Source organism: Camelus bactrianus, chromosome 31 (assembly GCF_048773025.1).
Source record: "Camelus bactrianus isolate YW-2024 breed Bactrian camel chromosome 31, ASM4877302v1, whole genome shotgun sequence".
Classification (NCBI taxonomy): domain Eukaryota; kingdom Metazoa; phylum Chordata; class Mammalia; order Artiodactyla; family Camelidae; genus Camelus; species Camelus bactrianus.
The window spans coordinates 20,680,679-20,693,952 of record NC_133569.1 but is presented as its reverse complement, the minus strand read 5'-3'; the positions used below and the strand labels follow the sequence as shown (position 1 = coordinate 20,693,952).

At 49.5% G+C, this 13,274-nt stretch overlaps 1 protein-coding gene across 6 annotated transcripts in view; it reads right to left on the bottom strand.

Moving 5' to 3' along the window:
* PEBP4 (phosphatidylethanolamine binding protein 4) overlaps positions 1–13,274 on the bottom strand; it is a 228,130-nt gene that overhangs the window by 177,495 nt on the left and 37,361 nt on the right. For 4 of the 6 annotated variants that reach the window (XM_045516659.2, XM_010954976.3, XM_074355638.1 and 1 more), the window contains 2 exons: positions 6,152–6,288; positions 2,291–2,417 (listed from right to left, as the gene is read on the bottom strand). In XM_045516659.2, coding sequence (XP_045372615.1) covers positions 2,291–2,417; positions 6,152–6,288 — 264 coding nt within the window. Of the gene's footprint in view, positions 1–2,290; positions 2,418–6,151; positions 6,289–6,377; positions 6,477–13,274 lie in introns of those variants that run through there. The other 2 variants (XM_045516660.2, XM_010954979.3) reach the window with 2 other exon arrangements.

Genomic DNA, 13,274 nt, shown 5'->3' with positions numbered 1-13,274 from the left:
GAGAAATAAAAATACCATATAATATTGCTTATATGTGGAATATTTAAAAAAAAAAAAAAAGACACAAATGAACTTATCTACAGAACAGAAACAGACTAACAGACATAGAGAACAAACTTACATGGTTACCAGGGGGTAAAGGGGGTGGGAAGGGATAAACTGGGAGTTTGAGATTTGCAAATAGTAACTACTATATATAAAATAAACAGTAAGTTTATACTGTATAGCACGGGAAACTATATTCAATATCTTGTGGTACCCTATGAGAAAAAGAATATGAAAATGAATATATGTATGTTCATGTATGACTGAAACATTATGCTGTACACCAGGAATTGACACAACATTGTAAACTGACTATACTTCAACAAAAAAAGAATGCAAATTTTTTAAAAAGGACAAATTCCCGTAAACTGTAGTTCTGTGGTAGTAGAATACTACTTTTTCTTTAATTCTTTCAACCACTTTGACCAAAACTTCCTTTGTGAAATCTCTGCTCTCCTTGGATTTCTTAACCACAGCTCTTTGTCCTCCATACATCTCCAGGTTTTCTCCCTTGCCCCACCTCTGGGCTGAGGCAGGATGGGAGATTTCAGGGTCTGGAAGGGGTGATATCTTCTCTGTGTTTTGTGCCCACACCCCAGGGCAATCAGTACCAGCTAGATCGAATCAAATGCAAAGGCTTCCCAAACTTGCTTCAAACTCCTCAGTCTTGTACTAAGGGCACCAGGTATCAGGAAAGTCTACACCGCCATCTAGTGGACACATACAGCAACAGCACACAGAACAGAGCCCTTTGCTTAGATTCCCTCTTGGAACTGTCATTGGGCTGTTAACAGTGTTTTGTCCGAGCTTCTCATTCCTTAAGGACACGTGAATTAAGGGTGAAGTCAAGAGTCCTGTCCCCTGGGGAAGCATTATACTCTTCCCTAGAGGACAAGATTCCTGACCGGCTCCTGTTCTGAGTTAGAATCACAGAGGCTGACATTTCCTCTGCTCCTGCTGCCTGTCCATGGGTGTGACCCAGGCCAGGGGTCTCCAGGAAAGGGAGGGGGTGCTAACATGTGTATGTGCATGTGTGTGATGCCTGGAGGGTGAGGGGAGAGCACACCCAGAAGGCCCCCTTATTGCTAGCTTAGCCTCCCAGAGGAAAGGATGTTTGTCACGGATACAGTCATGATCGCCTGCCAAAGCTTCGTCTTCTCAGCCTCGTGAATAGTGAGAGGTACCGCCACCTATTTCTTCCTCGACAGCGAAAACCAATTAAAGAAAGAAAAACCTCTCCCTCTGCTTCTGAGTAATCCATATAATCCCCCAGCCCAGAACCTGCCATCTTTTCATGCCTCTGCTGATAGCCAGCAGGGCTGGACTGACAGAGCGGAGGAGCCCTCTGTGGACTCTCTGCCATGATGCACAGAGGGGACCACACAGCTGGCCTCGGGGTGCATGTGGTCACATTCTGATCATGACCCCTCTGTCTCCACCCACTCATGGCCTGAGTCCTGGACACATCACGGTCTTGGTGCCTAGGTTGACACTGGCACCTCCTACTGAAACACAGACAAAGCAAGGGTCACCCTCCACCTGCAACGCTTTGGGGGCTCAGCCTGGAGTCAAGGATGAAAGAAACAGCTACCAGGACACCGGAGCAGCTTCTCCAGCACCTGCAACCACATTTCCCACTCCAAGGGCCCTTCCCTGGCCTGACTACATCCCCAGACTGAGAGAAGCTTCCAGAACAAGATGGTACCAATCATTTCCCAGCAAAAGGAATAGTTCTTTCCAGTTCCTAAAACATTTCTAATTTTTATTTCAGACAAACTTCTGAGTGTGTCTCACACTGCGACACTGGAGTCAAGGGCACTGACCTCTGCTGGCTTAGTCCACATGAGAAGTGATGCCAGATGCTCCCCATTCAGATCATTCTGGAAGCCCAGCCACCCTGCACTTTGAGAAAGAACTCCCTACAAGCCCCCCCTCCCTTCTCTGCTGACTTCGAAGCACACACCATCTGGTCTCCACACTGACTGAGGATTCAGGCTCAGGGACAGGGAGAGGCCCCGGCAGAGCGGCCCCTGAGCCCCACCGAGGCTCCCAGCCCGCAGCGCCCCCCGCAACCTCCTCCAAGGCGGTGGGGCTGCTCTTAAGAAGGCTTATGGCGACAGCCATCTGGTGCCACCAAACCCAACCCAGCTGGCTCTGCACGTGGCTTCATGTTACCCAGCTGAGCAAACTCAGAGGGAACTCGAGACCCACCACCCTTCCCCTCCAGCCAGGCTGGCTCACTCACGTCCAAGGCCCCAGGGAACTTGACTATCGGCTCGGTCCAGTAGCTGATCTTCTGTCTGTAATTGTTGCATACAGGAACATACATGCAGCCAATGTCCCCCAACTCTGGGTAGAAAACTTTAAGGCCCCTATGGAGAGAGGGAGGGGGTCAGCCCATGTCAGGATTTTAGGGGAGTTAGGGCTTGTAAGGCTTCGCTCTGGCCCTGTGGGGAATGTGGAGTCAAGTGGGACTGAATCCTGCACCTGCCACTCACGAGCTGTGTGGTCTATGTAGCCTAAGGGTTACTTGACCTCTTGTGCCTCAGTTTCTCCATCTGTACAACGGGGACACTAACTGTACATATCTGTACGGTTGGTGTGAGGAGTCAAGTAGTGATTGATGTTTACAGCAGAGCCTGCCAGGTCACTAGTGGTGGGAAAGTGTTCATTACTGTCAATTACTGTCAGTGTTCACGTCTCAAAAAGAAGATACTGCCATAGGCAAACTTGGTCAGTGTCCTTAAAGTAGGGCTGGGTTTATCAGAACAATATTTACGCACTGCTTTTTCAGGAATATTCTTATTATACAAAGAAAGGTTCAGCAAGTTAGCACAGGCTTCTTCATGGGCATAGACTTCTCTGTGCTCTAAACAATCAAGATGCTCTCCATGCCTGCAAATCCCACCAGGAGTTAAATAACTCACTTCTTTGCGGGACACATTGCCCCCACCCTCGGCTCTCATTCTGCTGTTCACTGTACTTTCAAAATGCAAATATTTCTCTCGGGGTGGGGGTCGGGGTTCGAACATCTAGGCACTAAGATTGCTGTGCGCATCCATTCACTACTCTCTCCCTGAGAAGCCCGTGGCAGCATAAGTGCCTGAGAACCGGGCTCCCTGGGAGGGCTGATCCTACAACCTCACCAGGGCTTCACCTGTATTCGAAACTCAGGGATGGAAGCCAGGCTTTAACTTTTTTTTTTTTACTTGCCATTTTCCCCTATCCTTCTTTTTATCACCAAGGCCCAGGGTCTGTGCAGGGTTCATTTGGTTCAGATGATTCACTCAGCCTTTCCAAAACCCAATATGGCTGCACAGCTCCACAGGGGCCAGCAGTCACCCAGAGCTGACCACCTTCCCTGCTGGGGTTGGAGGTCATGCCTGAAGGGGACCCCAAGAATGTCACTGGGGGAGTAGATCTGGAGGAGGAGCTCCTGGGGTCCAGACCTGAGAGAAGTTCAGGGACTAATTCCCAATTGAGAGCCCCACATTCCCCATCCTGTCCCCTTCCAGTGGCTCCCGAGGTCCTGCCTTGGGCAAAGGCAGTGCAAGCCTGCAGACCTGGGAGCGGCAAGATACTGCCAGCACCCAGGCCAGGACTCACCCCTTGAAGCAGGACTATTCACTGAAGCCAGTTAGCTGAACCAAAGTTAGCTGAGCTGAGGGTACTCAATTCTTTGAACTCCTTGCAAGTTTACAATAGTCTCTTTCGGGTGGCTTTTTTGCTTTGGAAGCAGTTTTAGAGGACGGGTTTTCATTCCTCTTCATAGCAGCATTTTAAGGACCATTGTGTTTGTTTTTACCACAATTCCCTGCCACGGCAAACTCTTAAGATCTGAGGCTGAGAGAGGGGACCGTCTACTGGAAGTGAGATGGAGATTTGGCACATAGCACAGAACTAGGAGAGGCCAGGGGTGGGAAGGAGAGAAACCAAGGACCAGAGGAACCCTCCCTGGAGAACAAAAGGGTCTCTTCTTTTCTTCTGAGAGAATTGCTGCAAATGTTAAAACAGTAAAGCAAAATAACCAAGCTGACATTTGGTGAGTGAGCCCAAAGCCACAGAGAGTCCCCTGGCAGGTTCCTGCCATGAGACCAGGAATGAGGTCCATCCCCCCAGCCCGTCACACCCTCAAGCTGCTGCCAGCCCAGGGTTTGTTTGAGGCTTACGTGTTGCCTGTGAATCTCATCCTTCAGATGAGCCTGCAGCCCTGGCCAACAGCTGGACTGCAGCCTCCTGAGAGCCTGAGCCAGATGTGCCCAGAGAAACCGGGGCAACACACGTGTGCAGCAACAGAGAAGGACCGCAGGGGCTCACCTGCCCTTTCCCCAGACCACACAGCTCCCTCCGTGAGTCACTGTTTTTCTCCAAGCTCCCCTTTGGATGGTCACGGAAGAACCAAATCAGAAAAAAACAGCTCCCCAGGGATGAAAAAGGCTCAGCACCCCAGCTGCCCGAAAGTGAGCGTGACAGAAAGGTCCACGGACGTGAGGCTGCCTTCACAGAGGTGCGAGGGGCTGCCAGGAGGCACCCCACCCTCTACTGCATGGTTCTCAGTGTGGACGTGTGGGTCTGTCCCCAACCGACTCTTTTCAAAGGCAGGGGCCCAGAAGGAGGCCCCCGAGGAGGAACTGAAGGATGGGAGGTGGATGCCCAGGGGAGAAAGAGCTGCAGGTGAAGGCAGAGGTGGGCAGGACATCTGTCTCCAAACATCGAAAGGCCCCTCAAGAGGAAGAGACATTAGACTTGGTCTATGCAGCACCTGGGGCAAAATCAGAAAGAATGGGGTGAAGTTAAAGAAAGGCAGCACCTGCCTTGACATCAGGGCACCCCCCTGAATGGGGGAGCTCTTCAGCACAGAAGGCAGGGCTTTGGGAGGCAGGCAGTGCTCTGACCCTGGGAGAGTCCCGGGCAGAGCTTGGGGCAGTTGGGGTGCGGGCTGGTCCTCTCCAGTGACCATACACATGTGGTCCTGTCCTGCGTGCACCACAGTGAACACGGGAAGCACACAGGTGCTCCGTAACAGGGCCGTGATCATGGCTTGTCCTCCCTGGCTCATGGGGCGTGACCTCCTGCCGGAGAAGAAAGCCTGTCTGCCCCTAGGAAGGTCTCGCTCAGCAGAGCACACAGAGGATGGGTGCCCGCAGGTGAGGGGTGGCCACGTTCCCTCCTTCTCCCACACAAAACACCACCGGGAACTGTTTCATCAGAATTTCAAAATGTACCCACAGGAGCAAAATGTGTGCTCCTTTTTTTCCTTTTGGATTCGACTCCCTAACTGTTTAAGGGAAAACATAGATTTCTCTTTCTAAAAGAAGAATTTGGAAGAATTCAAATGCACTCAAGAAGGCAGACTAAGATGTGGGAGTCCTTGCTCTTGCTCTCACTTCTGGGGGCTTCTGGGGGCTGCCAGCATCCTTGGCCACCAAACTGGCCAAAGGCAACAATGTGGCCGGGGCAGCCCTCAGGAGGATGCACGCGTCCAGGACAATGAAGGCTGGCTTTTCTGACCCATGGTCAGCGATTAGAGAGCTGAACTCCAACCAGAAGGGGAGAAGCTTGTGCCCTTGAAAGGCACAAAGCCAGCCTTTGACGCCCAGCCTCTTCTCTGGACCACGTCCAGTGGCCACGCTCCCTAAGAGGCCTGCCTGCCCTGACACTTCCGTGGCTTTGTTACCGAAAAGCAAACAACCTCTCACACAGGGAAGGTCCAATCACACACCCTCGGTCAAATGTTACTTTTCTTTCAAATGCCACTTTGTTTGGGGGAAGGGAGCATGCCGGGCTGTAGGGAGGGATGGTCTCTCAGGGTCCCAACAGGGAGGGTCAGGCCAGCCCCTCAGGGCTGGAGGCCCCGGGGGAGCCGACCGCATCCATGTAGCCTTCTGGTCCTGGGAGAACTGCTCTCTGGACACAGGGGCCTGTCTCAAAGTCCTTGCCTGGATGTCGTCCTCCGTCAAGGTGGTCCCAGAGCTGACTTATGTCCTGCCTGTCCACAGAGGTTGCCCTGGGAGGCAGTGCCCCTTGCACCTTGGTTCTGGAAGCACCCTTCCCTGACAACCCGGCTCTGCTCTCCAACGGGGGACAGGGGCCCGCCCAGCCTTACTTGCAGAGGAGAGCATCGTTGTTAGACAGGGCCTCATACACACACGGATCGCTGTCCTCATCGTCTCCAGTTACCACCATCGTGAGGCCCAGGAGCAGGGTTGCCACGGCCAACCTCATGGTCCAGCCCATGGGCACCTGGAAGGGAAGGAGGGGAACTTCAGAGCTGCTGGGACCTCCACAGGAGGCACCCTTCCTGCCCCGCAGCTCCCAGCCCAAGGGTCCACCTGGTGGGACAGAGACCTCTGGTCAGCAGGGAGAAGGCCAGGCACTCCCTGGGCTCCGCAGCTAATTCACTGACACAAATACCTTGGGCGGACCTGGACCTCCTCCCCACTGGACTCAACTTACAGTCCTGGCTGAGGCCCCGCCTCCATCAGAGCAGGACTTTGCTGTCACTCTGCCAGGCTGCCAGGGCACAGAGCAGGCTGCTGGGCAGGAAGGCTTATAAAAGCCCCTCGCACAGCCCCTCATCCTGCACCCTGACACCCCTGCTGCCCCATGTGCAGTCAGACGGCTAAGGGCCAACCTGCTCCTTCGGCTTTAAGGCAAACCCTTAAAGGAGGCTAGTAACCCCAGCTTTCAGGTTCTGGGGGTCCTCATGAGAGCCTGACCTTGCTGGGTTTTCTAAGCGCAGGAGTGAGACTGGGCTGTTCCCCTGGCAAGCTCTGCTTCTCCCACCCCCAGCCCCTCTGCCACCTGTCTTGACAGCCTCGGGGCTGTGGGATAGTGGCCCTGGTTGGCTGCGGTGACCCTGTGTAGGAGGGGTTGCTGCGCGGGGCAGGTGGAGACGGGGTGGGGGGGGTCACCCGGCCCCGAGGCCAGCTCTGAAGGGCCAGCTGAGGACAGAAGGGCGCATCTGGCTGCACCTTGCAGTGGTGCTGAACTCAGCACTCTCTCAAAATAATAGTCCCTGGAGAAGAAGGCCGGCAGAGTTGCTCAGGAAAGGGGCAGTGCGCACAGTGTTGAGCTGGGAGGAAGCGGGGCCTTGGGGCTGAGCCACGCTGAACAACTCGGCTGGGATGGATGGGAAGACAGGGAGGCCTGCATGCCCTTGGGAAACAGGCCTCCAGGCAGGAGCGTGTGGGGCTCTGATGGGAACCAGACGGCAGGGGGAGGATCAAAGGCAGTTCTCCCACCCTGGGGTGGGGGGACTGCTGACTCCTGGGTTCTAATCTGCCACATGCCCCATGGCCCTCTTGCCTCCCTAGGATGTACCACTTGCTCTTTCAAAGACGAGTAAAATGGCCCTGTCTCCCCTGTGCCTGGCTAATGAAGATGAGATGGTGGCTATAAAGTACATGCGGTTCAATCTTCAGAGAAATCATTTTCAGCAGAGCTTGCTTTCAGGTTGAATTCCTGCTTCCAGGATCCCAACTTTCAGCAAAATCCCTCCTTTGGGGCTACAAACTAAACACTCCATAATTGGACTCCCTGAAGTATGACTAGGGCTCCCTCACAGGTCATTCCCAAGATCTCTGCCACTGGAAAGTGTCTCCCAGTAGCCTCCCTACAAGACGGTTGTGAGAATGAAATGAAATGACTTCTGTGAAGCACTTAGTAAGGTGCCTGGCACACAGGGAGTGCTCAATAATTAGTGGCTAGTGTGAATATTCTTCCACAGATCCATCCACTCATCCACCCATTTGCAATCCATCTCAGCAACAGATAAGAGCACCTCCTAGTGCGAGCCCTGGGCTGGCCCCGGGGGTACAGCCTGAGCATGGTCTCTGTCCTAATGGAGCTCTTGGAGCAGCTGGAGCCAGAGGATGACGGTGCCAGAATGGTCATTCAAGGCCGAGAAACTCTTGTCTTCAGAGTGGCAGTCACCAGAGAAACCAGAACGTTCCTGGGTGCCAACAGCCCGTAGCCCCAGTAACGAATGGCTGTCTGGAGAGAGGGGCAAGTCCATCGTGCACAGATGCCCATGTTGAGCCCACTCACGTCAGCAACTCCTCCTTACTCCATGCGCACCACACTTTCAGCAATGAGTCCTCACAATGATGATTTTCTGAGGTAGGTACTATTATGACCCCATTTTACAGAGGGGGAGACTGAGGAACAGAGAGGTTAGCTAACCTGGACCTGGGTCAAATGGGTAGTAGGTGGCTGGCCTGGGATTTGAATCCACGCCATCTGACTGCAGACTCCACCCTCCTTAACCATTCTGCTCTACTGCCCCTTCTGCAGCTCTGCTGTGTCCCTGCTGGCTCCACCTCTGTTCCCTTTGTTCTTGGAATAAAGCCTGGACTCTTCCAGGCAGCACAAGGCTCAGCAAGATCTGGGTCCTCCTGTCTCTCCAGCCCCATCTCTCTGCTCTCCGCCTGACCCTCAGCTCCTTCCCGCCCCAGGGCCTTCTGATGCATGCCCGACTTCCTACCCCTGAAGTGTAAGTGTCATTTCCCCAGAGAAACCTGCTCTAATCCCCCAGGCTCCATGAGATTCCTGTTATACAGAATCAGAGCAATTTACTCTTTTCTCTGTTGTTCTGATATGTTTGTAAAATTATCTGCTTAGCGATTTGCTTCTAGTCTCCCCACCCATCAGCCTACAAGCTTCTTGGAAGCAGTACCTAGTCTGTGTCTGGCTTTCCAAGCGCAGTCCCTGGTGGGTCTAGACGCTAAAGAAATTCTCGTTTGAATGTCTGACGAACTCACCACTTCTGTCTCTGATAGTCTTTATTTTCACTTATCATCTCCTAACTCTATAAACATCAGTAGGAAACTAACCACTCAGGTTGGCCCCTGGCCCTGGATCCCTTTGGCTTATTTATCTAAACTTCTCTGGCTTGTTTTCGTACAGAGAGATCTGACAGAATGCAGTGTTCTCAGTGTTTTTGAATCTGATCCATCCCTTGGGGAGTCAGGGGACTTGGCTTCATACTCAGAGTCCAAGTTTGAGGAGCCACGTTCAGGCCTGAAGAGCACAGCTCCCCCTGCCCATCACCAGCCTGTTTTGCTCAACTGCCTCACCCTGGGAACACCATCTCCAGACCCCTCGGTGCCCACCCCTGAAGCTGCCTTCTCTTCCTTTGGTCACCTGGGCTGAGACCACCTCCCAACACCATCAATCAGGCCCAACCTTTTGGCTTCCTGAGATGCCTTGGTCCCTCCAGACACCCAGAACTACTGGACCAGTGCTCTTGGAACTCTTTACCCCTTCTCATCCCTCCAGACCTCCTGTGCCTGACACCCCCATCACTCGCTGCCCAAGTGTCACCTTTCTCTACCCAGACACGGATTCTCATGCTTTCCCTCCCTCCTCAACCTTCCCATTTATGCCTTCTGGAATCTCTGAACTGCAGTGACCAAATTCCCCCTCATTCTTTTCTTTCATTCTTCATCAAAAAAAAAAAATTGAAATTAATTCACATACCACAAAATTCACTCTTTTAACATGGACAATTCAGGGGCTTTTAGTATAAAAATCACTAAAGGATGTGCAACCATCATCACTTAACATTTTCACCACCCCAAAAGAAACCCAAAAAACTCATTAGCAATGACTCCCCATTTCTTCCTCCCCTAGAACCTGGAAATCACTAATCTACTTTGCCTTCGTAGATTTGCCTATTCAGAAATTTCACACAAGGGGAATTATACTATATGCATGGTTTTGTGACAGGCTTCTTTCACTTAGCATAGCAGTTTTGTCACGTTATATCATGTATCAGTACTTTGTTTCTTTTTATGGCTGAATAATGTTCCATTATATGGATATACCACATTTTGTTTATCCATTCAGTTGATGGACATTTGGGTTATTTCCTCTTTTTAGCTATTATGAATAATACTGTTAAAAACATTTGTGTACACATTTTGTGTGTGTGTGTGAACATATGCTTTCAATTCTTGAGTTATGCCTAGGAGTAGAACTGTTGAGTCATATGGTAATTCCAAGTTTAACATTTTGAGAACCTGCTAGTTTGTTTTCCAAAGTTAGATTTTACCTTCCTACCAGCAATGAGGGTTCTATTTCTCCACATCCTCGCTAGCATTTCTTTCTTTTTGATTATAGCCATCCTAGTGGGCATGGAGTGGTAGCTCATGTGGTTTCGATTTGCATTTTAATAATGCCTAATGATGTAGAACATCTTTCCACAAGCTTTTGGCTATCTGTATATTTTCTTTAGAGAAATGTTCATTCAAATCCTTTTGCCCATTTTAAAACCAGGTTGTCTTTTTATTGTGTTATATGAGTTCTTTATCTATTTTGGATATTAGACACTGTGATTTTGAGATTTATAAGAAATATATTTGGTCTTCATTCCATTTCTGGCACAGAGCTCTTAAAGCCCTTGGAAATTTCCTAAGTGATAAGAGTGACAAAAGTATCTTAATACTTACAACAAACCCCTTGCAATCTCATCTGAGTTTATGTTAATGAGGCGACTTTTGGAAAGCACCTAAGAACGGAAGCTGGTTGCCAGGGGAACCAACCACATGATTGGAGGGGACCAACTGAAAGTTCCTCCATGGAGGGGAGAGGGGCTGAGGATTGCATTATTGGCCATTGATGATTGATTCAATCAATCACATCTATGTAAGGAAACCTCCAGAAAAATCCAAAAGGATGGGATTTAGAGAGCTTCTGAATCGGTGAACACGCAGAGATTTCGGGAAAGTGGCACACTCAGAGAGCATGGAAATTCCATGCCCCTTCCAACATATATTGCCCTAAACATCTCTTCTGAGACTGTTCCTGAGTTATATCCTTTTGTAATAAACTTGTGATCTAGTAAGTAAGATGTTTTTCTTAGTTCTGTGAGCCACTCTAGCAAATTAATCAACTCAAGAAAGCAGTCATTGGAACCTCTAATCTATAGCCAGTAGGTCAAAAGCCCAGGTAACAACCTGGACTTTCGACTGGCAGGAGAAATTGGGGTGGGGGCAGTTTTGTAAGACTGAGCCCTTACTCATGGGATCTGATGCTATCTTCAAGCAAATAGAATCAGAATTGAGTGGAACTGTAGGACACCCAGCTGGTTTCAGAGACTTGCTTGGTGTGGGGGAAGAAACTCACACATTGGAACGGGTGTGAGAACCATGGACCTTCATCAGATATTTTATTTGTAAATATTTTCTCCCATTCTGTTGGTGGTCTTTTTATTTTCTTGATAGTGTACTTTGATAAACACAAAGGTTTTAATTTCAATGAAGTCCAGTTTATCTATGTTTTCTTTTGTTGTCTATGCTTTTGATGTCATATCCAAGAAATCACTGCCAAATCTAATGTCATGAAGCTTCCCCCTTATGTTTTCTTCTAAGAGTTTTATGGTCTTGGCTGTTCCATTTATATCATTGAGCCATTGTGAGTTAATTTTTGTTATGTGTTAGATACAGGTTCAATTCTATTCTCTTGCATGTAGCTATCCAGTTGTTCCAACACCATTTACTGAGAAGACTTTGCTTTCTCCCTTGAAACCCCTTTACCTCCACCTCTGGCCATACCCAGAACCTCCCTTTCCCCTTGAGAATCTGCTTCCCTGAAGTCCTTTTATATGGGGGCTGCTCTGTCTGCCATCCCCCACATATCTCAGGGTTGAGAGGTAAGGTTGATGAGTACCTCACTCCCTATTGCTGCTTCTAGACCATGAATCCCCAGTCCTCTTGTGAAAATCTAAACTTCTTGGGGCTTACTCCATCTGAATCCATCCTAATTGGTGGCATTTGCCTTCCTAGCACTCTTTGCTCACTGAAGACATTGCTACTTGGCATGGGGACTTTTCTTCTGGCTCCAAGACTTGCTACCAACCCTGAGAGATATCTGCATCCACGGGACACCTCTTCCAACACCTCCTCCCTCCTCTCCAGCCTCTCTTCCCACGGCAACTTCTGAAACACTGTCATCACTAAAACCATTTCATGTCTAAGATCTTAAATTCAAGCAGCCATTCTGATAACAAGCCCTTCTCCTTCTTAGACTCTTTTTGTTACCCCCACTGCACCTAGTCTTTCATCTCATTCTGAACTCCAATCCTGTGACCCCTCTCTTTTCTCCTTATCTAGTCTGACTTCCTTCACTCTGGTGCCTAGGTCCTGGGAAACTTTGTTTCTGCTATTCATGTGCCAACATCTATATTGCTACCTCCTTATCCTCACGTTGTGGCTGTTGGGTGTAACTCCAATTTGGGGCCAGTCCAAGAGTTTGCCTGTTCCACGGTGCACCCTTGCTGTTCCCTGCTCCCACCTGTCTTCTTGGTAACTTGTGCCCTCTACAGAGCCTGGGACAGGGGGATGAGGAAAAAGCATTCTGTTAGGTGAAAGACGCCAGTCACAAAAGACATGTTATATGAGCCCATTTTCATGAAATGTCCAGAATAGGAAAATATATAGGGAGAGAAAGTTGATTAGCTTAGAGCTGGGGATGGGTGGCTGGGTGAATGGGGGAGATGAGGGTGATAGCCAAAGGGTATGAAGTTTCTTTGAAAGTGGTGAAAATGTTCTAAAATTGACTGTGGTGCTGGTTATGCACATCTGTAACTATACTAAAAACCACTGAAAAATATATTTTAAAACCCGTTAAATTATACCTACAATTTGGTTAATCATGTAGTATGTGAAATATGTCTCAATAAAGCTGTTTAAAAAACAATCCAGGTAACATGATGGACTAGGAATACCCAAGCTCTCATTCCTCCATAAAAACTTCAAAACACATACACACTCACACACACACACACACATACACACAATCAACCAACCAACCAAGTGAACAAATATCTCCAAGCTGGCTGAGCTAACCTTATAAGTGCTCTGGAAATAGTCAGAGGTTGAGAGCAACCAAGTGAATGCTCAATCAAGAAAAAGCTACCTTCAACATGGTAGGAGATTTCACACGGTTTTCACATGCCTTTGCCTCACCCCTTCCTTGGCATAGTTCAGTGTTGTTTTGGAGGAGACTGCAGCCCAGTTGCCAGTTTCCTCCCTCAAACCAGAGGGTGCAGAGCAGACCTTATTGCAATGTTCTAACCTGTCCAGGGATTTCCAGAAGGACAGGTCTTTGTTTTGCCTAACTCGGATCTCAGAGGGGATAAGGAGAGGGCATTGTCCATGAAAGCTGCAGGCAGACTACAGACCCACAGACACTTGTGGCAAAAGATTGTGGGTGAATACTCAAAATGG